The 27064-nt window shown below is 42.4% G+C and overlaps 2 protein-coding genes across 3 annotated transcripts in view; both read right to left on the bottom strand.

The window, feature by feature from the left end:
- Positions 1 to 19394, bottom strand: part of slc5a6a (solute carrier family 5 member 6a) — a 35917-nt gene extending 16523 nt beyond the window's left edge. Inside the window, exon 1 of one of the 2 annotated variants that reach the window (XM_023973872.2) lies at positions 19304 to 19394. The gene's annotated coding sequence lies outside the window, so the exon portion shown is untranslated. Of the gene's footprint in view, positions 1 to 19082 lie in introns of both variants that reach the window. The other variant, XM_023973870.2, reaches the window with a different exon arrangement.
- Positions 19395 to 20828: 1434 nt separating this feature from the next.
- LOC111954504 (ribosomal protein L7-like 1) lies at positions 20829 to 23303 on the bottom strand. The gene is made up of 6 exons (XM_023974287.1): positions 23197 to 23303; positions 22562 to 22670; positions 22282 to 22445; positions 21940 to 22077; positions 21686 to 21795; positions 20829 to 21511 (listed from the first exon to the last, which is right to left on the bottom strand). Exons 1-6 carry the CDS (start codon positions 23214 to 23216, stop codon positions 21303 to 21305), a joined length of 750 nt encoding a protein of 249 aa, XP_023830055.1. The 5' UTR covers positions 23217 to 23303; the 3' UTR covers positions 20829 to 21302.
- Between the last annotated feature and the right edge of the window lie 3761 nt (positions 23304 to 27064).

The raw sequence follows: 27064 nt of genomic DNA, 5'->3' as shown, positions 1-27064 counted from the left end.
GTTGTTACTTCTGTAAACTTTCATTATCCTCCTTCCTCATGAGGAAGAGAAATTTGAAATGATCTTGTGGGGTTTTGGTAATGAAATTTCAAAGCACAGGGCAATGTTTCTTAAACTTACACATGGCAAATCATTTCTCCAGAACTAAATATGTGTTGATAATATACTGGGCAAAAATATAAAAACGCAACATGGAACAATTTAAGATTTTACAGAGTTACAGTTCATATAAGGAAATCAATCAACTTAAATACATTTCATTGGGCCTTAATCCATGGATTTCACATGACTGGGAATGCAGATATGCATCGGTTGTTTTTTTGGGTAGGGGTGTGGATCAGAAAACCATTTGCCTCATGCAGCGCGACATCTCCTTCGCATATCAAATCATATTTTATTTGTCACATACACATGGTTAGCAGATGTTAATGCGAGTGTAGCGAAATGCTTGTGCTTCTAGTTCCGACAATGCAGTAATAACCAACGAGTAATCTAACCTAACAATTCCACAACTACTACCTTATACACACACAAGTGTAAAGGGATAAAGAATATGTACATAGAGATATATGAATGAGTGATGGTACAGAACGCCATAGGCAAGATGCAGTAGATGGTAGAGTACAGTATATACACATATGAGATGAGTAATGTAGGGTATGTAAACATAAAAGTACATAGTTTAAAGTGACTAGTGATACATGTATTACATAAAGATGGCAAGATGCAGTAGATGATAGAGTACAGTATATACATATACATTATATTAAGTGGCATTGTTTAAAGTGGCTAGTGATACATTTTTGATCAATTTCCATTATTAAAGTGAGCTGGAGTTGAGTCAGTATGTTGGCAGCAGCCACTCGATGTTAGTGGTGGCTGTTTAACAGTCTGATGGCCTTGAGATAGAAGCTGTTTTTCAGTCTCTCGGTCCCTGCTTTGATGCACCTGTACTGACCTCGCCTTCTGGATGATATGCGGGGGTGAACAGGCAGTGGCTCGGGTGGTTGTTGTCCTTGATGATCTTTATGGCCTTCCTGCGACATCGGGTGGTGTAGGTGTCCTGGAGGGCAGGTAGTTTTCCCCGGTGATGCGTTGTGCAAGACCTCATACCCTCTGGAGAGCCTTACGGTTGTGGGCGGAGCAGTTGCCGTACCAGGCGCGTGATACAGCCCGACAGGATGCTCTCGATTGTGCATCTGTAGAAGTTTGTGAGTGCTTTTGGTGACAAGCAGAATTTCTTCAGCCTCCTGAGGTTGAAGAGGCGCTGCTGCGCCTTCTTCACCACACTGTCTGTGTGGGTGGACCAATTCAGTTTGTCCGTGATGTGTACGCCGAGGAACTTAAAACTTACTACCCTCTCCACTACTGTCCCGTCAATGTGGATAGGGGGCTGCTCCCTCTGCAGTTTCCTGAAGTCCAGGATCATCTCCTTTGTTTTGTTGACGTTGAGTGTGAGGTTATTTTCTGAACACCACACTCTGAGGGCCCTCACCTCCTCCCTGTAGGCCGCCTCGTCGTTGTTGGTAATCAAGCCTACCACTGTAGTGTCGTCCGCAAACTTGATGATTGAGTTGGAGGCGTGCATGGCCACGCAGTCGTGGGTGAACAGGAAGTACAGGAGAGGGCTCAGAACACACCCTTGTGGGGCCCCAGTGTTGAGGATCAGCAGGGTGGAGATGTTACCTATCCTTACCACCTGGGGGCGGCCCGTCAGGAAGTCCAGTACCCAGTTGCACAGGGCGGGGTCGAGACCCAGGGTCTCGAGCTTAATGACGAGTTTGGAGGGTACTATGGTGTTAAATGCTGAGCTGTAGTCGATGAACAGCATTCTCACATAGGTATTCCTCTTGTCCATTTGGGTTAGGGCAGTGGCAGTGTGGTTGGGGCAGTGTGCAGCATAGAGTTGATCAGGCTGTTGATTGTGGCCTGTGGAATGTTGTCCCACTCCTCTTCAATTGCTGTACGAAGTTACAGGATATATTGTCAGGAACTGGCACACTGTCGTACACGTCGATCCAGAGCATCCCAAAAATGCTGAAATGGGTGACATGTCTGATTATACAGACCAAGGACTAACTGGGACATTTTCCGCTTCCAGGAATTGTGTACAGAACCTTGCTGAAACATGAGTTGATGGCGGCGGATGAACGGCACGACAATGGGCCTCAGGATCTCGTCACAGGATCTCTGCGCATTCAAATTGCTATCAATAAAATGCAATTATGTTCGCTGTCCATAGCTTATGCCTGCCCATACCATAACCCCACCGCCACCATGGGGCACTCTGTTCACAACGTGATGCCAGCAAAGCCTTCGCCCACACAATGCAATACACATGGTCTGCGCTTGTGAGGCCGGTTAGACATACTGCCAAATTCTCTAAAACAACGCTGGAGGCGGCATATGGTAGAGAAATTAACTTGACATTCTCTGGCAACTGCTCTGGTGTACATTCCTGCAGTCAGCATGCCAATTGCACGCTCCCTCAAAACGTGAGATATCTGTGGCATTGTGTGACAAAACTGCACATTTTAGAGTGGCCTTTTATTGTCCCCAGCACAAGCTGCACCTGTGTAATGACCATGCTGTTTAAGCAGCTTCATGATATGCCACACCTGTCAGGTGGATGATTACTTTGGAAAAATTCTCCCTAACAGGGATGTAAAAAACAACAACAATGGACCAACACTGTGTTTTGATGCGTTTCTAATACCTTAAGACTTTCTGGTAGATGTTTTCTAAAGACGCCTTTACTCATTTTTAGGATGGAAAATGGTTGAAAACATGTACATAATTTCTTAAAAATATAGACTCTTAGCTTTCATTTGACATGCTCCTATGAACTTCACATGTTGGTCCTTTTACATGGAAATGTCCAAAGGCTACCAGCTGGAGCACAATAGCTGTGACCAGCTCAGACGGCATCCATTCCTCTGATAGATGGGGAGCGACAGATAGACTGGGGGGAGGGGCTCTAACTGACTCATCTCCAGAGCATTATAAAACACAGCATTGTCCTTTACAGGCACTGYGTCACAACCCAAATCCATTACATTTTTTTGCAGTATTACTTAAACCATGTGACTGCATTTCATAGCAGTCATCGTGACTGACTTTAACGTATAGGCCTAGGCTGTGCCAATTATAATTATGGATAATTATGGCAGCTAATTTGATTTCCTCATGCCTGACAATACTGAGCTGTTCTTAATGGGCTCATATTATAGGTAATGAAAATAAGTACCCTCTCAGGGGATGATCAGTGTAAAGATTGTGGATCAAGAGGTTCAGATATGTTCTGTTCCTGTGAAAAACCAGGCGGGCGAAAGAGAGAGATACTGTATTATTGTGAAAGGTACAGGAACATTAAGAAAAACCAGACTTGCTATACAGAGATACTGTATCATACTGAATGGGGAAGGTTACTAGCATTTCCAAAAGAGTTGAGGGGGACGTTTTCTTATCTGCTAAAGGATAAACAAGGTTATGAATGTTGTCTTTACAGTGTCTAAATCCAATTTCAACACCTTGGGTTTCTTCCTGATWGAGTCCTTAAAGTATGCACTTAAACATGAGCATTTACCCTTTCTGTAAGGTAAAAGAGTACAAAAATGTCTACCATAGCTTGACAATTTCTGACAAGCTAAATGCTTAGAGCCCACTGCACTGTGGTGAAATAGTTAACTTGCGAACATATACCATACCTGTCCATTTCAACAAGTAGGCTACAAGATGGGAAAAAGCTGAGTCAGAGTCTATAAACGAGAGAATGATTTAAGTGAGAAGTCAGGTTTACCAGGACTGTAATCTCTCAAAACAGTGGTTTGTTGAATTAATTATCTCTGCCAGTCATAGGGCCTCTGCTGATCAAAACGGTGGAAGCCTGCCATGACTGTCTGATTCTCCTGAGCCTGTGTGATCAAACCCAAATGCGTCTGACCCATTATCACATCTTACGAGTCATCACCTGAGGTACAGACTACTAGCAAGAGCAGCCTATGCCACAGCGTCACCTCTACAGTAAAATCAAAACACACGCATTGAGCACCAGCAGTTAGGAAAATAAGGTCAACTGAGACTAGTCCAGAATCAACAAAAAGGCTAGGTACAGTAATTGGTTAACAGGTCTAGGGCATATTGAAATCAACCTACTCACTTGCAGTCATGTTTGATTTTATTAAAGATGTTGTACAGCTGTTGAAACAGCAGTGGTGTCTTAATGGGGCTTCACTGGCCCTGTGACAAATCAAATCAACCTTTATTGGTCACTGTTACATTACCCAATAAGAAAACCTCATATTTTCGCTCAACAGGGGGTGTCCACTGAAAGTGGACAAGCAACAACAATCTGGGTCCTAAAAGACATCCACTATAAATTCCAACTAAATTTGCCTTAGAAAAGGAAAACCAAACTAAAAACACACACCAACTTATAATGTGGAACAAACCCAAAGAGTGGGGAACACAAAATAAAAGGCTTGTTTTTAAATCAAAACAAAGAGAAAGAGCTAAATCACATTCAACATCTCTCATGCCAACAAAGGTGAAACTAACGAGGCGACAGGTGCAACACATCCTGACCAACGAGGATGATTCCAGGGCAAGCCAAGATAACAATATAACCCATATTTTTGTTTGACAAGTTTGCTCACAACCAACAACACCCATTTCACATCACGATCAACTTAAATGCATCGCCTTCTCCAATATAAACATGGTGTTAACTGTCATTCTCGCATACAAGACAGACACTCTGTGTGTGTATATAAACTCATCAAAAAAAATAACATCCTTTCACTGTCAACTGCATTTATTTTCAGCAAACTTAACATGTGTAACTATTTGTATGAACATAAGATTCAACAACTGAGAAACACTGAACAAGTTCCACAGACGTGACTAACAGAAATGGAATGTGTCCCTAAACAAAGGGGGGGGGGTCAAAATCAAAAGTAACAGTCAGTATCTGCTGTGGCCACCAGCTGCATTAAGTACTGCAGCGCATCTCCTCCTCATGGACTGCACCAGATTTGCCAGTTCTTGCTGTGAGATGTTACCCCACTCTTCAACCAAGGCACCTGCAAGATCCCAGACATTTCTGGGGAGAATGGCCCTAGGCCTCACCCTCTGATCCAAGAGGTCCCAGACGTGCTTAATGGGATTGAGATCCGGGCTCTTTGCTGGCCATGGCAGGACACTGACATTCCTGTCTTGCAGGAAATCACACACAGAACGAGCAGTAAGGCTGGTGGAATTGTCATGCTGGAGGGTCATGTCAGGATGAGCCTGCAGGAAGGGTACCACGAGGGAGGAGGATGTCTTCCCTGTAACGGAAAGTGTTGAGATTGCCTGCAAAGACAAGCGCAGTCCGATGATGCTGTGACACACCGCCCGAGGCCATGACGGACCCTCCACCTCCAAAATCGACCCCGCTCCAGAGTACAGGCCTCGGTGTAACGCTCATTCCTTTGACGATYAACGTGATTCCGACCATCACCCGTGGTGAGACAAAACCACAACTCGTCAGTGAAGAGCACTTTCTGCCAGTCCTGTCTGGTCCAGCGACGGTGGGTTTGTGCCCATAGGCGACATTTTAGCCAGTGTTGTCTGTTGAGGACCTGCTTTACAACAGGCCTACCAGCCCTCAGTCCAGCCTCTCTCAGCCTATTGCGTACAGTCTGAGCACTGACAGAGGGATTGTGCGTTCCTGGTGTAACTCGAGCAGTTGTTGTTGCCATCCTGTACCTGTCCCGCAGGTGTGATGTTCAGATGTACCGATCCTGTGCAGGTGTTGTTACACGTGGTCTGCCACTGCGAGGACGATCAGCTGTCCGTCCTGTCTCCCTGTAGCGCTGTCTTAGGCGTCTCACAGTACGGACATTGCAATTGATTGCCCTGGCCACATCTGCAGTCCTCATGCCTCCTTGCAGCCTGCCTAAGGCACGTTCAAGCAGATGAGCAGGGACCCTGGGGATCTTTCTTTTGGTGTTTTTCCAGAGTCAGTAGAAAGTGTCCTAAGTTGTAATAACTGTGACAATTGCCTACCGTCTGTAAGCTGTTAGTGTCTTAATGACCGTTCCACAGGTGCATGTTCATTAATTGTTTATGGTTCATTGAACAAGCATGGGAAACAGTGTTTAAACCCTTTACAAGGAAGATCTGTGAAGTCATTTGGATTTTACGAATTATCTTTTAAAGACAGGGTCCTGAAAAAGGGACGTTTCTTCTTTGCTGAGTTTATACATTTCACACACACCACACACACATTACCAGTCAAAAGTTGACACCTACTCATTCCAGGGTTTTTCTTCATTTTGACTATTTTCTACAATGTAGAATAATAGTGGAGACATCAAAACTATGAAATAACACATATGGAATCATGTAGTAACCAGAAAAGTGTTTAACCAATCAAAATACATTTTATATTTGTCAAAGTAGCCACCCTTTGCCTTGATGACAACTTAAACACCCTTGACATTTTCTCAACCAGCTTCATGAGGTAATCACCTGGAATGGGTTTAAAATGAACAGGTGTGCCTTGTTAGAAGTTAATTTGTGGAATTTTCCTCCTTCTTAATGCGTTTGAGCCAATCAGTTGTGTTGTGACAAGGTAGGGATGGTATACATTAGATAGCCCTATTTGGTAAAAAACCAAGTCCATAGTATATTAAGAACAGCTCAAATAAGCGAAGAGAAACGACAGTCCATCATTACTTTAAGACATGAAGGTCAGTCAATTAGGAAAATTTGAAGAACTTTGAAAGTTTCTTCAAGTGCAGTCGCAAAAACCATCAAGCACTATGATGAAACTGGCTCTCATGAGGTCCGCAACAGGAAAGGAAGACCCAGTTACCTCTGCTGCAGAGGATAAGTTCATTAGAGTTACCAGCCTCAGAAATTGCAGCCCAAATAACTGCTTCACAGAGTTCAAGTAACAGACACATCTCATCATCAACTGTTCAGAAGATACTGCATGAAAATCAGGCCTTCATGGTCAAATTGCTGCAAAGAAACCACTACTAAAGGACACCAATAAGAAGAAGAGACTTGCTTGGGCCAAGAAAAACAAGCAATGGACATTAGACCGAAGGAAATCTGTCCTTTGGTCTGATGACTCCAAATGTGCGATTTTTGGTTCCAACCGCCGTGTCTTTGTGAGACGCATAGTAGGTGAACGGATTACCTCCGCATGTGTGGTTCCCACCATGAAAACATGGAGGTTGTGTGATGGTGTGGGGGTGCTTTGCTGGTGACACGGTCTGTGATTACTTAGAATTCAAGGCACACTTAACCAGCATGGCTACCACAGTATTCTGCAGCGATGTGCCATCCCATCTGGTTTGCACTTATTGGGACTATCATTTGATTTTCAACAGGAGAATGACCCAACACACCTCCAGGCTGTGTAAGGGCTATTCGACCAAGAAGGAGAGTGACGGAGTGCTGCATCAGATGACCTGGCCTCCACAATCACCCGACCTCAACCCAATTGAGATGGTTTGGGATGAGTTGGACCGCAGAGTGAAAGAAAATCAGCCAACAAGTGCTCAGCATATGTGGGACCTCTTCAAGACTGCTTTTCCAACATTCTAGGTGAAGCTGGTTGAGAGAATGCTAAGATGTGCAACGCTGTCGCCAAGGCAAAGAGTGGCTACTTTGAAGAATCTAAAATCTATTTTTACTTGTGTAACACATTTTTGGTTACTACATGACTCCATATGTGTTATTTCATAGTTTTGATGTCTTCACTATTATTCGACAATGTAGAAAAAAAATTGTGAATGAATAGTTGTCCAAACTTCACTGGTACTAATGTACATATACACACACACTACCGTTCAAAAGTATGGGGTCACTTAGAAATGTCCTTGTTTTTTAAATTAAAGCACATTTTTTGTCATATATATGTATCACATGTATCGCGAGATCTTGGCCAACAACCTCCTTCCCTCAGTAAGAGCATTGAAGATGGGTCGTGGCTGGGTCTTCCAGCATGACAACGACCTAAAACACACAGCCAGGGCAACTAAGGAGTGGCTCCGTAAGAAGCATCTCAAGGTCCTGGAGTGGCCTAGCCAGTCTCCAGACCTGAACCCAATAGAAKATCTTTGGAGGGAGCTGAAAGTCCGTATTGCACACCCGAAACCTGAAGGATCTGGAGAAGGTCTGTATGGAGGAGTGGGCCAAAATCCCTGCTGCAGTGTGTGCAAACCTGGTCAAGAACTACAGGAAACGTATGATCTCTGTAATTGCAAACAAAGGTTTCTGTACCAAATATGAAGTTCTGCTTTTCTGATGTATCAAATACTTATGTCATGCAATAAAATGCATATTAATTACTTAAAAATCATACAATGTGATTTTCTGGATTATTGTTTTAGATTCCGTCTCTCACAGTTGAAGTGTACCTATGATAAAAAATTACAGACCTCTACATGCTTTGTAAGTAGGAAAACCTGCAAAATCGGCAGTGTATCAAATACTTGTTCTCCCCACTGTACGTGTGTATTGATTTTAAGAAAGGCGTTGATGTTTATGGTTAGGTACACATTGGTGCAACGACAGTGTTTTTTTCGCGAATGCGCTTGTTAAATCACTTATTTGGCGAAGTAGGCTGTGATTCAATGATAAATTAACAGGCACCACATCGATTATATGCAACGCAGGACAAGCTAGATAAACTAGTAATATCATCAACCATGTGTAGTTAATTAACTAGTGATTATGTTAAGATTGATTGTTTTTTATAAGATATGTTTAATGCTAGCTAGCACCTTACCTTGGCTCCTTGCTGCACGCGCATAACAGGTAGTCAGCCTGCCACGCAGTCTCCTCGTGGAGTGCAATGTAATCGGCCATAGTCGGTGTCCAAAAATGCCGATTACCGATTGTTATGAAAACTTGAATTCGGCCCTAATTAAAATCGGCCATTCCGATTAATTGGTCAACCTCTACTCCACACATTCTTATTCCCTTTCCTTGTGCTTAAACTCTAATTTCTGTTGCTTCCATTTGGAATTTAGTTCTACCTCTTGCAGTTGCACATCTACAGGGTGTACTCTACCACCCATAGGACCCTTTTCATCATCCTCCCTTTCCGGGGGATTCCCTTCACCACCAAAGCAGCATCGAGCAATTAACTACTGCTTTTGACTGGGCAGAGGTTACTCTGATGTCAAAATGCTTTGCAATGATCAGATTAGCCTTCGTACATATATCCAGTATCTCCCAAGTAGGGTTCCCCACAAATGCTTTAATCACACCTCAGAGGTAGCGCTAAACCGCAGTTAAGCACTTCAAACATTTCTCACGCTAACTGGACCAGTGGGCCAGCCGCTCTTAAATATCACCTGTGCCAGCACAGGTGAAACTAACGACTGACTAACGAACGAGGTGACAGGTGCAACATCCTGACCAACGAGGATGATTCCAATCAGGGCAAGCCACACCCAAACATAACCAACCTCTAAATCAAAAACAATAATTTAGCACAACAGTCGCGTACACTGAGTTGCAGATGTTATCGCAAGTGCAGCGAAATGCTTGCGTTTCTAGCTCCAACAGTGCAGTACTAATACCTAGCAATACATACATAAAGTAAAGAGAAAGAAATTAAATGGCGGAATGAATCCAATTAACAACACAAATAGCACTAACAGTAATCCAAATCTATACGCATCTACACCAGATGAATTTACACAAGATATACTAGAAATGATATGTACAGCAGTAGATAATGAGCCATTTCAAGAATCCAGTATAAATAAAATAAATGTGGTGTGTATAAACAGTATAACTAAAATGCAATATACAGTAGTAGAAATATTAGAATGAGCTATGTAGAGAATACAGTATATAAATACATAGTACAAAACCACATAGCAAAATGGATAGAATTGAAGGAAATTGGCTTCCGGACCAGAGTTCATAATATAAATAATATATATATGCATGTGAATGGTGTGGTGTGTATAGGATTGACGGTATGTGAATAGAAAAGGTGAATAGCAGTAGTTATATAGAATGAGCCATGACTAGAATACAGTAGGCAGGCACAGAGAGACAAACACTGTGCCCACTGCCCAGTGTCGCGACAGATTAATCAGAGGGTTGCTTTACATGGCTGCCTTTACTGAGAGAACCTGCTGGTCTGGTGACAAGGCATTAAGGCTACAGCATGGGTCAGTGTTGTGGGTGTCTCCAACAGGGTAGAACAAGAGCTACAGTACAGACAGAGGTATTTATGGAAAGAGGGAAAGCTACTTCAAAAAAATAGTAGAGATTACATTTGTGCAGTGCCTTTAGGCCAGTCTAAAATAAATTTTATTGCGGTACAACTGAGTTGATCTATATTGCCTTCTTACAATATAGATCAACTCAGTTGTACCGCAATAAAATGTATTTTAGACGGGCCTAAAGGCACCGCACAAATGTAATTATCTACTATTATCTGGTTTCACTACTATTATCAGGTTTGCAGACGATACTACAGAGATAGTGGTAGGCTTGATTACCAACAACGACGAGACGGCGTACAGGCAGGAGGTGAGGGCCCTCAAGAGTGTGGTGTTCAGAAAATAACCTCACACTCAACGTCAACAAAACAAAGGAGATGATCCTGGACTTCAGGAAACAGCAGAMGGTGCACCCCCCCATTCACATCGATGGGACAGTAGTGGAGAAGGTGGAAAGTTGTAAGTTCCTCGGTGTAAACATCACGGACAAACTGAAATGGTCCACCCACACAGACAGTGTGGTGAAGAAGGCACAACAGTGCCTCTTCAACCTCAGGAGGCTGAAGAAATTTGGCTTGTCACCGAAAACACTCAAAGTTTTACAGATGCACAATTGAGAGCATCCTGTCGGGCTGTATCACCGCCTGGTACGGCAACTGCTCCGTCCACACCCGTAAGGCTCCCCAGAGGGTAGTGAGGTCTGCACAACGCATCACCTGGGGCAAACTACCTGCCCTCCAGGACACCTACACCACCCGATGTCGCAGGAAGGCCAAAAATATCATCAAGGACAACAACCACACGAGCCACTGCCTGTTCACCCCGCTATCATCCAGAAGGCGAGGTCAGTACAGGTGCAACAAAGCTGAGACAGATAGAAGCTGTTTTTCATTCTCTCAAGGCCATCAGACTGTTAAACAGCCATCACTAACATTGAGTGGCTACTGCCAACATACTGACTCAGATCTCTAGCCACTTTAATAATAAACAATTGGATGTGATAAATGTATCACTAGTCACTTTAATGTAGGGTATGTAAACGTTTACTCATCTCATATGTATATACTGTACTCTATACCATCTACTGCATCTTGCCTATGCCGCACGACCATCGCGCATCCATATATTTATATGTACATATTCTTATTCATTCCTTTACACTTGTGTGTATAAGGTAGTTGTTGTGAAATTGTTAATTACTTTTGCATTTCGCTACACTCGCATTTACATCTGCTAACCATGTGTATGTGACCAATAAAATATGATTTGACTACATGGGTCATTTTTGGAGTGTTCTTGAATGCATGCGGTGCAAGAACAGACCATATAGAGCAGAAATCTAAGTGACCTTTGAGGGATATTCTTGTGGTAATATGATGACAACATGATGGTAATATGATAAATAATATATATAGTATACATATACAATAATCTTTCCTATGAGGAACTCCCATAAGCTGGCTGTCAACTACCCTCCCGTGACTGAGGTGGGGGCGCATGAACTTAATCCACGTGGTAAATAAGATCATACCCAAAGGTCAACGGCCAGTTACAGTGTCCTCTGGCTCTTTGCTAGACTCCCTCTGCTTACAACTTTGGGATCACTTAAATCAAATTTCATGGATGGAAACTTGACACCAGCCATGCAGTGTAGACACGCCACGGAGGGGGGAACTATTAACTCACTAGTGGGAGGAAGCCCTGGAGGAGATAGGAATATCTTAATTAGCCTGCCCGTTACAACAAAAGTGTCCTAACGCAAAAACCTTTTTCTGCACCAGTACGGTGTGACGAAGTTAGGCCTACATCTTGATTGCCTTCTATGTGATGTCTAAAGAGTCTGACGATATAAAAACATTTAGCTACAGTAGTACTAATGACTATTCTGACTATGCCCAATCCAAAGTCCTAGTTTTAGGATGCGTCAAGAGAGGGCATGGGAAGGAAGGACATCTAGACAGACATCAGTGCCGCTTTCACACGCTAAAGACCAGGATGGAAAGCCACTGTTGCCTGGCAACTGGGCCGAACATTGTACATGCTCTTGGGAAACGCAGCCTGCCCTGCTTTGACGTAACCCCCTTCAGTGTAATTTGTGTAAAATAGAAATCCATTTTACCTTCAACATTGGCAGGGGGAGTAGAACATAATAATGGGAAGGGATGCAGCTGAAACCGACCGACCCTGCAGTATCAGACCTGTTTAGTGCTAGTATACACCATAGGAAAGATTAGAAGGCCTATACAATTAACAGTTTAGACATACATTCAAACATTATTAATTTCAGGAGAACAAATAATGTTTTGGGTCAGGTCACGTAATCTTCAACAGAGACAACCGTTCAGCTGTGCGGACAAATCAGTCTCAAATTGTAAGAAACATACACCTCTACAGGCACCGAATCTTCTCAAGGTAGCATCTCAAGACTCCTCACCTAGTCATGGCATACAGTGGTAAACCCGTTCACACCATCATGTGCCTCAGACAATTTAATCACGGCTACCCAAAAGTGCAAGAATCTGAGTAATCATTAAACCCTCCCTGATTATAGTAAGACTGGGAGGGGTATACAAATATTCTGAATCATAGTGTGTGAGATATAGTAGCAGTGAGCTGTCACTATAACCACAGTTGGCAAAGATTTGTGTAGCACAAATCCTGAAGTTCTTTTGAGTACCAAGGTTCCAAGGTTATTGGCTTTCCAAAAGAGTTGAGGGTTTTTATCTACTGAAGGAGTTCTGTGATAAGGTGGCCATGAGCCATGATAATTTCATTACACTACCACATGGAGAAAGCTGACAAATCAATAAAAGATAGTGGAAGAATGATAAAGATACGCTAGTCAATAATTATCTACACCAGCGATCATCAACTAGATTCAGCCACAGGCCGATTTTTTTATTGAGCGGATAGTTGGGAGGCCAGAACATAATTACAAATCATTTGTAGTAAAGACATTTGTAGAACTGCAGTAATTTGTAGACAGCAAGAAGCCCAAACAGATATGTTTGACTAAAARAWAATAATTTCAAACCTTGCTTACATTTGTACACGATCACGTCGTCTCTCTATTATGTGTGGGAATACTTGGGAACAGATTTCCTAAATTAAAATGCTTGGAACTGATTTCCTGTTGTTTTTTTAACAGTCTTTTTATGTCCAGCAATGAAAATTAAACACATTTTCTCTCCCCAACTTTTTGTTTTMGCTCAGAAAACTTGGGGGCCAATTTGGCCCGCCAGTTGGGGAGCCCTGATCTACACAATTCTTCTGGTCAATGGCTAGAAAGAATGTGGCCTCTGAAATGGTCAGGCACCCATTGAAATCGAATCGTCTATGATGGCACGTGCTGTTTGACAGGTGAACCTCGAAACATGGAATCAGTCTAGAGATTTGGAACGTTGTAACCTGCCCATAAGAGCTTGATACATAAAACACTACAGAAATGCAAAGGTTGCAAATAACAATCTAAATATACTGAACAAAATTATAAAACGCAACATGTAAAAAGTGTTGATCCCATGTTTTATGAGCTGAAATAAAAGATTCCAGACCTTTCCATGCGCACAAAAATCATATTGCTGTCAAATTTTGGGCACAAGTTTGTTTATATCCCTGTTAGTGAGCATTTCTCCTTTGCAAAGTTAATCTATCCACCTGACAGGTGTGAAATATCAAGAAGCTGCTTAAACAGCATGATCATTACACAGGTGCACTTTGTGTTGGGTACAATAAAAGGTCACTAAGGTTGTGTGTACACTTGACACTTACATGCGACTTCTGCTATCAGAAAACMAAGCTCGCATTGAAAAGACGGGTCTAGACACACAAAAGACGCTTTGTGGTCTGATTGTGTTGAGATCGGTCTGACCACTTCAGGTGGTGGTGGTCATGGACGCATTGTGTGCGGATTTCTCCTTAGTCTGGAAGCAATCAGGCTACTGAAAGCGCATACAGCGGGCGACGTTATCAGCACTCCTCCCACAAGTCTCCAGCAAACTTGTGTTTTGGGACGAAGAGGCACCTTTTCATTATAACGTTGGAGGAAATATGTGCCTAGCATGTACAGTAAACACGCCTCAAATGCCAGCTAGCTAATTTTGAATAAAAAGTGTTTGACTAGAGTTATGGTAACTCCTTTGCAATCCCTTAGCGTTGCTTGCTATGTTAGCGTGCTGGCTAGCTACTTACAGTTGAAGTCGGAAGTTTACATACACTTAGGTTGGAGTCCTTAAAACTCGTCTTTCAACCACTCCACAAATTTCTTGTTAACAAACTATAGTCTTGGTAAGTCAGTTAGGACATCTACTTTGTGCAAAACACAAGTAATTTTCCCAACAATTATTTACAGACAGATTATTTCACTATATCACAATTCCAGTGGGTCACAAGTTAACATACTGTACACTAAGTTGACTGTGCCTTTAAACAGCTTGGAAAATTACAGAAAATTATGTCATGGCTTTTGAAGCTTCTGATAGGCTAATTGACATCATTTGAGTCAATTGGAGGTGTACCTGTGGATGTATTTCAAGGCCTACCTTCAAACTCAGTGCCTCTTTGCTTGACATCATGGGAAAATCAAAAGAAATCAGCCAAGACTTCAGAAAAAAAATTATAGACCTTCACAAGTCTGGTTCATCCTTGGGAGCAATTTCCAAATGCCTGAAGGTACCACGTTCATCTGTACAAACAATAGTACGCAAGTATAAACACCATGGGACCACGCATCCGTCATACCGCTCAGGAAGGAGATGCGTTCTGTCTCCTAGAGATGAACGTACTTTGGTGCGTAAAGTGCAAATCAATCCCAGAACAGCAGCAAAGGACCTTGTGAAGATGCTGGAGGAAACAGGTACAAAACTATCTATAGCCACAGTAAAACGAGTCCTATATCGACATAACCTGAAAGGCCGCTCAGCAAGGAAGAAGCCACTGCTCCAAAACCACCATAAAAAAAGTCATACTAAGGTTTGCAACTACACATGAGGACAAAGATCGTACTGTTTGGAGAAATGTTCTCTGGTCTGATGAAACAAAAATAGAACTGTTTGGCCATAATGACCATCGTTGTGTTTGGAGGATAAAGGGGGAGGCTTTCAAGCCGAAGAACACCATCCTAACCTTGAAGCACGGGGGTGGCAGCATCATGTCGTGTGGGTGCTTTGCTGTAGGAGGGAATGGTGCACTTCACAAAATAGATGGCATCATGAGGCAGGAAAATTATGTGGATATATTGAAGCAACATTTCAAGACATCAGTCTGGAAGTTACAGCTTGGTCGTAAATGGGTCTTCCAAATGGACAATGACCCCAAGCATACTTCCAAAGTTGTGGCAAAATGGCTTAAGGACAACAAAGTCAAGGGATTGGAGTGGCCATCACAAAGCCCTGACCTCAATCTTACAGAAAATGTGGGCAGAACTGAAAAGGTGTGTGTGAGCAAGGAGGCCTACAAACTTGACTCCATTACACCAGCTCGGTCAGGAGGAATAGGCCAAAATTCACCCAACTTATTGTGGGAAGCTTGTGGAAGGCTATCCAAAACGTTTGCCTTTAAATTGTTTAACTTGGGTCAATGTAAACTTCTGACCCACTGGAAATGTGATGAAAAAAATAAAATCTGATATAAATAATTCTCTGTACTATTATTCTGACATTACACATTCTTAAAATAACGTGGTGATCCTAACTGACCTAAGACAGGGAATTTTTACTAGGATTAAATGTCAAGAATTGTGAAATACTAAGTTTAAATATATTTGGCTAAGGTGTATGTAAACTTCCGACGTCAACTGTAGCTACAGTAGTTAGCTACAGTCATCAGCTGTTGTGCTATATTTTTCCTATTCATCGTTTGTAGAATGCTTACTGGCATTTTAATATAGCGCGGAAAAGGACACAATGTGGACATGGTAGACACATTTAAATGTAAACGCCTGACGTGATCGGAATTCCATGATCAGAACTTCATTATCAGAATACAAAAGCTGCATGAACTAGACACAACCTAAAATGTGTAGTTATCACAACACAATGCCACAGACGTCTCAAGTTTTGAAGGACTGCAGGAACATCCCCCAGAGCTGTTGCAAGAGAATTGAATGTTCATTTCTCTAGCATAAACCACCTTGTCATTTTAGAAAATTTGGCAGTAAGTCCAACAGGCCTCACAACCACAGACCATGTGTGCCTACGCCAGCCCAGGACCTCCACATCCGGCTTCTTCACCTGCGGAATCGTCTGAGACCAGGCACCCGGACAGCTGATTAAAAAAGAAAGTGGGTTTGCACAACCAAAGAATTTCTTCAAACTGTCAGAAACCATCTCAGGGAAGCTCATCTGCATGCTTGTTGTCCTCACCAGGGTCTTGYCCTTACTGGAGTTCTGCGTTGTAACCAACTTCAGTTGGGAAATGCTCACCTTTGATGGCCACTGGCATGCTGGAGAAGTGTGCTCTTCARGGATGAATCCCGGTTTCAACTGTACCGGGCCGATGGCAGACAGTTTGTATGGCGTCGTGCGAGTGAGCAGTTTGCTGGTGTCAACGTTGTGAAGAGGTTGCCTAATGGTGGTGGTAGGGTTATGATATGGGCAGGCATAAGCTACGGAGAACAAACAACTGCATTTTATCGATGGCAATTTAAATTGAGAGATACCGTGGCGAGATCCTGAGGCCCATTATCGTGCCATTCATCCGCCGCTATCGCCTCATGTTTCAGCATGATAATCCACGACCCCATATCGCAAGGATCTGTACACAATTCCTGGATGCTGAAATTGTCCCAGTTCTTCCTTGGCCTGCATACTCAGAAATGTCACCCATTGAGCTTGTTTAGGATGCTCTGGATCGAGGTGTACTACAACGTGTTCCAGTTCCTGTTAATATCTAGCAACTTCGCACAGCCATTGAAGAGTGGGACACCATTCCACAGGCCACAATCAACAGCCTGATCAATTCTATGCAAAAGGAGCTGTTTTGTGCTACATGAGGCAAATGGTGGTCACTACGGCCGGCCTGCTTATTAGGCAGGATTAGGTAGCCACCTATGGCGACAGATTGACGAAGGCGACCTTTCTAAGCTAAACTGACCAAGATGCACCGCCAACAACACATTAAACCTCACATAATTCTGCCCCCTAAACAATGACAATCTCTCTCAACCACTGCTTTTTAGGTGAGCGTTGATGCCGCCCTGTGATCAGCYGTGCCCACTTTGTCCCCGAAAATATTTATCTTGTCCATTCCCAGCGCGCCTCTACAGGGTTCTGTTGGAGACGCATAGCTGCAGCGCTCCACCAACATTCCGTCAAAAAACATTATCTAACAAATCATGTAGCAGATATAGGATACGGTAAAAAGAGTATGTGGTCTTTTCTGTAGCCTACAGGCTGGAGATAAAATGTATGACAATGTCATGAGATGGACACTTTAAAATCATGCAGGTTTCTCCGATCAAATAMCCTAACCTAAATGATGCCCAATGAAATAAAACATGCATTGTCATGTTAACATATTCTAAAAACAGGACAGGTCAAAGTAAAATGGACAATCACAACTGTTGTCCAGGAGTTTCACCCCATTGTAATGATCAGTGGTTTCAAGTTTGTATCTGTACATTTTAGACAAGCTAATAATAGCGAAAAATAAAATACTTTTGCATTTCCTGCTGTGTAAACACATTGCAAACAGACTCACGATAACTCCTGATAAAGTTGGTAGAGCTGACATTGAGCTTAAACAGCCAAATTGATTAGTCACAGGAATCAGGACTAATAAAGCCAATGCCTGCTTTACAAATGGTGGGCCTATGACCTGGATGGGCATTCACAAAATTCCATTGTGGGCTGAGGTCGTAGGCTACACCCCAGTAAGCATGAGCCAACATCGTTTGGACGTCTTATTTTGGTCCTGTCCAAATGTCTTTTTTGTTGTTGTTGGTGTTTTACTAAACAGTAGGCTTCCCACATAGATGAACATTAATAAAATTCAATTTCAGGCAACACTTCATTAGGCACGGGCCTACGCCTTTATTTGGCGCAGTCCAGACCTGCCTTGATTTCCACATCCACAGACATTGGTTTTTGATCCAGTCCGGACCAAATCTGAACCAATCATATACGTTTGTTTGGTTCAGATTTTGTCCAGACTTCATTTAGCCCAAATATAGACATCCATAAATTACATATTTACAACTTTCATTCAGAACCAGAAAATGTGCCTTATTTTAACATCCAGAAAATACATATCAACATCTGGAAAATACCTATTTTCAACATCCTTTTGCTTAATGGGACTATTCTAGTTTTACAGGGGGCGGCATTTTTTCGTCTTACCTAGGGTGGCAGAACTGCAAGGACCGGCCCTGGTTGTCACACCATACGGACTGGTTTTCTGATACACACCCCCTACTTTTTTTTAAGGTACAGCATCTGTGACAAACAGATGCATAGCTGTATTCCCAGTCATGTGAAATCGATAGATTAGGGCCTAATGAATTTATTTCAATGAATTTATTTCCCTTTATGACCTGTAACCCAGTCAAATATTTAAAATTGTCGCATGTTGCGTTTATTTTTGAACAGTGTACAATGTTTAAAAAAAAATCAAGTTAAATGTTAGCAACCGAAACGTTTGGTTCAACATTTGAAACAATGAATATTTAGATAAATTATAGACATCACCGTCATCAGCGATTTTTACATAGCACTCGCTGGCTAAATGTGTTACATTAGCTTGCTAACTAACAAGCAAGCTGTATTTCATAAATAAATATCAATGACAGCAAAATACCTTCTCCCTCGCTAGTATGTTAACAAACTATATAATTAATGAGCTTACGTCCGCGTGGTCCTCCTTCCACGAAGCGAATGTTCAAATCGTCGTGCTGCGGTTCATCAGAAAAGCTACCGCGCGAGGTTACATTGAACCAATGGAAATGTACTAATGTAGATTCAAGAGCGTGTCATGATCCCAATGGCTTGTTAAATGTCAAATCAACACACATCGGCTTCTATTTTCTTGTACTTTTCTGTTTCGAAGGGAGTAAATAAACATCTCACCGTGATCAGACGCGTGCGTCTCTTTTCATTCGGCTAACTATGGAGGAGACCGAGGTCATGCTCGCCATACGAACCGCCCATTTTCCTTGACAGCTCGCTTTCTTCACACACTGCTAACATGCGACTACTACTGCTAATAATAGTCTTCCGTCACAAATTATGTGCATCATCTTGAATAATAGCAGAAAAGGCTTATTTGGAGGTCCACAAATGTTTACCAGTTACCACCAATTCCATATTTACCTTAAAAATCATGGATCATACAGGACACACAGGAATTGACCAAATATATACATTTATTTTAGTCCAGCATCAACACTGTATATCACGCCAGACAGTGTTGCACAGACTGATCTGTCTGTCATTATGCCCAATGTGTGATGCAATCTTCATTTCTCAGACAGTGATTGATTTCCTTGCCCCTTTGATATGCAAATATCGGACCAGACCACCCTGATATGATGCAAACCAGCTGGACTGTTTGCCAAGATAATCCATKRACCTGGCAGGTGCGGCATATCAAGAAGCTGATTAAACTCCATTATCATTACATAGGTGCACCTTGTGCTGGGGACAATAAAAGGCCACTAAAAGATGCAGTTTTGTCACACAACACAATGCCATAGATGTCTCATGATTTGAAGGTGTGTAATTGGCATGCTGACCAAAGAAATGTCCACCAGAGCTGTTGCCAGATAATTTAATGACCCTTTCTCTTCCATAAACTGCCTCCAGCATKATTTTAGAGAATTTGGCAGCACGTCCAACCGGCCTCACAACCAGACCATGTGTAACCACGTCAGCCCAGGACCTCCACATCCAGCTTATTCACCTGCGGGATTGTCTTGAGACCAGCCACCCGGACAGCTAATGAAACTGAGGAGTATATCTGTCTGTAATAAAGCCCTTTTGTGGACAAAACTCATTCTGATTTGCTGGGCTTGGCTCCCCCCAGACTGCCTAGTCACGTGAAATCCATAGATTTGGGAAAAATTTATTAATTTCAATTGACTGATTTCCTTATACGAACTGTAACTCCGTAAAATCGTTGAAATTGTTGCATGTTGTTTATATTTTTGTTCAGTATAAATGTTGCTGCCACAAATAGCTTGTGTCGTGTCCCTCCATTGCAGCACCCTGGGTTGCAGTTTCCCAGGTCTCTCCCCCTCCACTGGGCTGGATGAGTCACATCTAGCTAAATTGATTGTTATTCTGCACAGCCAGTAGCAGGAAAACCGGAAGGAAAAAATGATATACACTAATGCAACTGCTACAGAAATAGCAGACACCCCCTCAATTACTACACTTGGTGCTAAGTGATTGGACAGGCAATGGCCAATCACATCAGGCCTAACCATGTACACTTTCTCAGTCGTAACATCTGGATCACCTTCTGAACTCTGGGACTGACTCCTTTAATCCTGCAGACTGGCCGCAAGAAAATATTTGCTTCAGTTTATCATCGCTAGACTTTTTTGACATTACAAATCATGTGGCAACATTTGATGCACCCCGAAGTACAAAACAAGTTCTTGTTTCAGTTTATTATTTCATAAACAAACATACATAGTAAGCATAATGACATCCCTCTGAACACCACAGGGACAAAGTAAGTAGTGATGCAATTAGCATCTCCATAGAATGGCCTTATTGCAACTAGAGAGGTGGCAACATACTGAGAATACCAATATTTCAAAAAAGGGAGGGTAAATTACTGCCGTCTAATCACAACATAATCCAGAAAGGCACTGTCTGACTAGGTGTTCAATTTTAATCAGGTCTAATATGAATTGTGCCAGCTGGGACCCAGGGGTCCTAAGATGAATTAAATCCTTATGAATCTGTAAGGGATCTCTTCTCTCATGCCAGACCGGGTAACTCAGAGTATTGATATTAAAGGAAGGAATTCAATTACAACCAATGAGTAGGCTATGACGAAAGAAAAAAGTTCATCATTGGCCCCAAGAAAAGGTCTGACGTGAAATTGTCTCGTGCAGCCTCAGTTGAGCTGCCTGATTATCGAGTTTATGTCCGTTCCTCTGGGTCCTGGGTTGCCTATGTCCTTCAGAAGACCTGCCTTGTCCCTGGCAGCGTGTCGAGCCACAGACAGCTTGAACGGCCATATGAAGTTGCTGACCACCCGGAAGTTCTTCCCCACAGAGTAGATCTCATGGATCAAGTCCTCCAGACAGATGATACCATACTTGCCTGAGAGGAGAGGGTATGATGTAAACATTGTAATGTACATGTATCTCAATGAAAATCACGGTGGTAAATTATCTGCATGACAACTTTGCTACACTACTAATTTGACATGCACATACAAGACTTGTAACTCCACACGCTGATAAACAAATACACATTATAAATTGTGATCCTCACCCATATGCTGCTCAATGAGTGTGTTGTCTGTGAGAGCGACCCTTCGCTTGGCAATCTTGGCCTGTCCTCTTTTCAAGATCAGCTCACGAACTGACTTCAAGTTGGGAAACCTGTTTAATTTGAATTATTTGCCACTGTTATTACAATACATTGTACAACTAGTTGATTCTACACGTCAGGGTGGATTCATCTCAATAAGTAGATTTGCTGTTCAGTCCCTAGGTCCCCAAAGTCTGACCCCCATTCTCACTTACCCCCATGCTACATAGGGCTCAACCATTTTCAACATGGCCATAGAAGTCTTGTTAACTTTGACAAAGGCACCGCTGAAGATCTTTCTCAGGCGTAACATCTGGATCACCTTCTGAACTCTGGGACTGACTCCTTTGATCCTGCACAGAGAGACAACAGATGCAAATGTTACCCCAGTTTTCAGCCAGACCACTAAAGAGGAGCTGAAGGAATACTGTAATTCCAGATGATTGTGACTGCATAGCCACTTACTGTGAGTATAGAATAGTCAGGCAAGATTCGCTAAGCTTTATTTGCACCACTTTTAGAATCACATCATGTTACTACAGATTTCAGTCACTCACTCTCTGATGCGGACAGCGAAGGCCAGTCTGTTCTTTGCAGGGGGCATGGCTGGAGCTGGTCTGTGATCTGCTCTCCTGATACGGGTCTCATCGCGATGCTTTCTATGGCTATCCTTCAGGAAGTCCTCCAAGCGCTTGAACTTCAAGGGTTTCCCTTTAGATACCTAAATGAAAACATTTACACTTGTTGATGGCCTACAACTTTATAAAAATCAAAACAATCATAGGTAAGTGATTAAAAGGCCACCATGGTAAAACATTGACCCCTCCAGTTTGTTACCTTTCTCTTCTCAAGAAGTGCACGTTTGGCCTCAGTGGCTTTGATGGCTTGGTATGCTTTCCTCTTCTTCAGAAGGTTCTCAGGAACCAACTTTATCACCCTCTTCACTCTTAGCACAAAATTGAATAAACACTCATATCATACAGAGAATACAATGGTGAGATAAGGACAAAGTCTACAGAACTATCGACAAGATTATTCCCATATCCATCTGCAACAAAAACCATGACACGGATCTGAGTTAAATGAAGTTACCCAGCTAACAGTAGCTAGCAAACTTGGTTATTATAAATTACCTTTGAAGGCAAACCAAAATAACACAAATTTAGCTCTGGCATTCTGGCCACATTACATAATTATTTGATAGCAGATTTTGTTTCGTGTTACTTGTGTCGAAACATTAAAATGTCATTATTTAAGTTGGCGTTGCGTTATGGCTAATGGAATATCATGCCTCTGTGAAACAGACGCAATTTTCTAGCTCTCTATAATGAGCATCTTTCAGACAAATCATAGAAATACATGGCTTGACGGAAACCTATTAGTCTAATTTCACATTTATGCTATAGACATTTTTGGAAAATTATAAATTTAGCAAAGGATGGACTTAGATGAACATGTAAACAAATACGTACTCAGACTCCTGCTCTGCCATCACGAATCCCGACGTGTGAGTGAAAACGTGCGCCGGCGCAGACAAATGACGTCATAAAAGACTCCCCAGCCTTGCTCAATCTGCCACCTTGTGGAGTGGAGTACGAAGCGAAAAACAATAACCGCTCTCTTCCTCAAAAAATAAATATATGTATTTTGTGCAGTCAGTCTTGAATATATTTCCTACGTGACAATGTTTATCACGGGTGGCTGGTGGCACCTTAATTGGGGAGGACAGGCTCATAGTAATGGATGGAACACATTAAATAATCAAATGTATTTATAAAGCCCTTTTTACATCAGCAGATGTCACAGAGTGCTGATACAGAAATCAAGCCTAAAACCCCAAACAGCAAGCAATGCAGACTTAGAAGCATAGTGGCTAGGAAAAACTCCCTAGAAAGGCAGGAACCTAGGAATAAACCTAGAGAGGAACCAGGCTCCGAGGGATGGCCATTCCTCTTCTGGCTGTGCTAGGTAGAGATGAGTACATGGCCATTAAGACCATATGTTTTCCATGTGTTTGATATCATTCCATTCCAGCCATTATTATCAGCTGTCGCCCCCTCGGCAGCCTCTTGTGATGTTTATGTATAGTACAATGTGTTCTTTGAACTGTGGACCCTGACTTCTTGGTAAAACAGACAATTTTCTCTCACACTGATGCAAACATCTATATACTGGTGCCAGTGCCACTAATACAAGGCTATCCCACTAACTAGCTATGTGAACTTGATTTCCGAGGTAGCCTTCAATACGCATGCTTGAAAAATAAACCATTCACAAGAGCCTGTTCGTGCAACCGCTTTTCAGATATATGGTGATATTGCAAGTTTATAGCACACTGGGCAGACAGAGGCAAAGCACAGCTTGCTTCTTTGCCCTCTCCCCATGAACGAGCATCGTACTGAACTTCTGTCATTGTACGTGCACGAGCTAAACTGTTTGCGTAGCGAGATGTTGAAAATGGCGGAGTATAGAGACCAACGCGACAATTAAAATATTAGTTAACCGTGAATGACAATTTCAAAACAAACGCAAGTTCTATTTCGGAATAACTTAATTTAAGGAGAGACATGGAGTATAGTTGAACACATCGAATTGGTTTTGAAACTGGCTTTGAATTAGCTAGCGTTGCTAATCTCGCTAGTTTCAATAGTGTGATTTTTTTTTTTTTATCGCAGGTTTGTTTGTCAACATTAGATGACGTTTAGCCACCAACCAACTTTTCCCTTACCAGTGCCAAACTACAGCACCAGATCACATTGTCCATAGCGTGTGGAAGAGACTTTTACGGAGCGGCGGATCAGAAAATCAAGGCAACCGAACTAATGTTAGCTGGTTGGCTAACTCACGGCTTTAGCTGACAAATATTTACATTAAATTAGCCACCTAATGCATAGTAATTGCGCATCTAACGTGACAACTCTGATAGCTAGATTGCATTGAAATCGAATAAATACAGAAGAGAATCACCAATCAACTTATAAGGGGCCTGAGAAACAGGTAAGTTAGCTAACTAAGCACAACACCTTGCAAAATTGCAGCAAAATAGTTTGGACTAAAATACCCTATTTGGCCGCTGATGGCGAGCTAGCCAGCTAGTAACTAGTAGCGGAGGATAAAGCGGACAAGTTACCCAGAGAACATTAGCCAGCCAATCAATATCACATTCAATTACAGCAATGTATTTGATATAACATGTGAGATTGCAAACAAGTTTTTGTTTGAGGATCTTAACATCCGCTCCAGGTATTTTGATTTAGGCATTTTAATCCTTCTTAAACTAGTGGATGTGTGCATTTTGGCAGTAAGGCCATATTCTATCGATACAATTCGTTGTTTTCATTAGTGCAACTAACCCTCTTTGGTTAATCAAAATTGTATTGTATCTTGTTCAGTACCACGCTGGAAAGTTCAAATGTTTTGCTAGCCACCTGTGCCAGTTGAATTGGGCATATTTTTATAGGTCTAGCTAGGTAATCAATTAGGGATACATTTATGARGACGATAAATTGATTGATAGGTTTGCACCAATGGCGTGATTGGAATGGAGGGTGAGGCTCAATTATGAAATTATTGCGTTGGCCACACCACCAGTGAGTGAGGCATTTCGTTCAGCTCAAACACCAGTAGTCATGTTAACCTAAAAGTTGTAGACTGTCTTTTATTGCACTTTACAGCATTGTACTTTTATTGAATTGTTATTAGCTTTGTGGGGGAGGATTTATGAATCCATTTAAAATCTTGTTTCTTTATGTGCGTTTTTGGTTGTAAGTGCAGTGCAAGTAGACTAGGCCTAGCGAAAAGTGTATTGTGTATAGGCTATAGGCTACGAGCCTAGACCTCAAGGACGGAAGTCAATGCAATCAGGCCTCAGCAATGCAGGTCAAAGTTAGTAATCACTTCACAAGCATTTTGTATTTGCTATCGGCTGTCGCACAACTATCAAGCTACGGAACAAAAAGTTCATATTTGACGACCAGTTTGCCCAACTTAATCACATGATAATGTAACAGTATAACTTTAAACCGTCCCTCGCCCCGACACGGGCGCGAACCAGGGACCCTCTGCACACGTCAACAACAGTTGCCCACGAAGCGTCGTTACCCATCGCTCCACAAAAGCCGCGGCCCTTGCAGAGCAAGGGGAAACCCTACTTCAGGTCTCAGAGCAAGTGACGTAACCGATTGAAATGCTATTAGCGCGTACCCGCTAACTAGCTAGCCATTTCACATCCGTTACATTAATACCGTTTCTTCTCCCTCGCTGATTTTCTTTCTGCATGCAAAGGGAAAGTAAGATATGTATCACACTGGAAGAATTATGACGGCGGGTGGGTTTGTGAAATGAACAATATGAAGCAAGAATCCACACCCTTGTGTTACCAGGAACATTCCAATATAGTAGCAGATGCATTGATTTGAGCATTCATCAGGAGAGGGAGATATGACTGTTGGACACAGTTATTGTGTTTTCCTGTGTCGCAAAGAGGAGGAAGATGGTCAAGGTTAGAGTAACCAAAAGGTTTCTTGTTTGAATCCCAGAGCCGGCATGGTGGACAAATCTGCCGTTCTGCCCTTGAGCAAAGCAGTTAACCCCCACAACAACTGCTCCCTGGGCGCGGATGACGACGGTTAAGGCAGCCCCCTACCTATTAGATTCAGATGGGTTGGGTTACATGTGGGATGCATTCAGTTGCGCAACTGACTACGTATCCCCCTTTAATTAATGAATACTTTTTTGTGACATTATTTTTACTTGTAGGAGCATTCGATATTACAGTATGCTCATAAAGGGGGAGAAGATGTGGGGGGAGCTATGTCAGACCAGATCTTTTAAGATTTGCCTAAAATGTAAGCACAACCATTCTCAACAGCCCTTTCAGAGTTGTCATGTTTAAAGCATTCCTTTTCACAAGCTTAGTGAGTAATTTGTTTTTTAACCCTGAGGCGCATGCAGTAGGCTAAGGATTTCAGGTGTGCATTTAGCAAAGTGGTTCATATTGTGAATGACAATATCCAGTGAATGTAATAGCCTAAGAAGTTAGGATAAATTATTTAGTCAATATTATAGTGAAAATTGGCCTTTATGATTAAATGGTACCATTGATATTGCATTAATATTTTTAATGCATGATCCAAACCCTTGTGAGGGTGATCAGATTTGTGGGTGTGTGTTGTGCTGTGTCCCTCAACTCTCTCTCGCCCTGTTTCGGCGCGAGGCACACACACACTTCCGCCGCTGCTGCGAGCGAAAAGAACGGAGTGGGGCGCTCAGCTGTGCCCCCCCAGCCGTCAGAGAGCTGACCTACATTTTCCTCTCCCTGGAAAGAAAGCTTGTGCAGCA

This window comes from Salvelinus sp. IW2-2015, linkage group LG28, assembly GCF_002910315.2.
Source record: "Salvelinus sp. IW2-2015 linkage group LG28, ASM291031v2, whole genome shotgun sequence".
Lineage (NCBI taxonomy): Eukaryota > Metazoa > Chordata > Actinopteri > Salmoniformes > Salmonidae > Salvelinus > Salvelinus sp. IW2-2015.
This window is presented reverse-complemented; position numbering and strand designations above follow the sequence as displayed.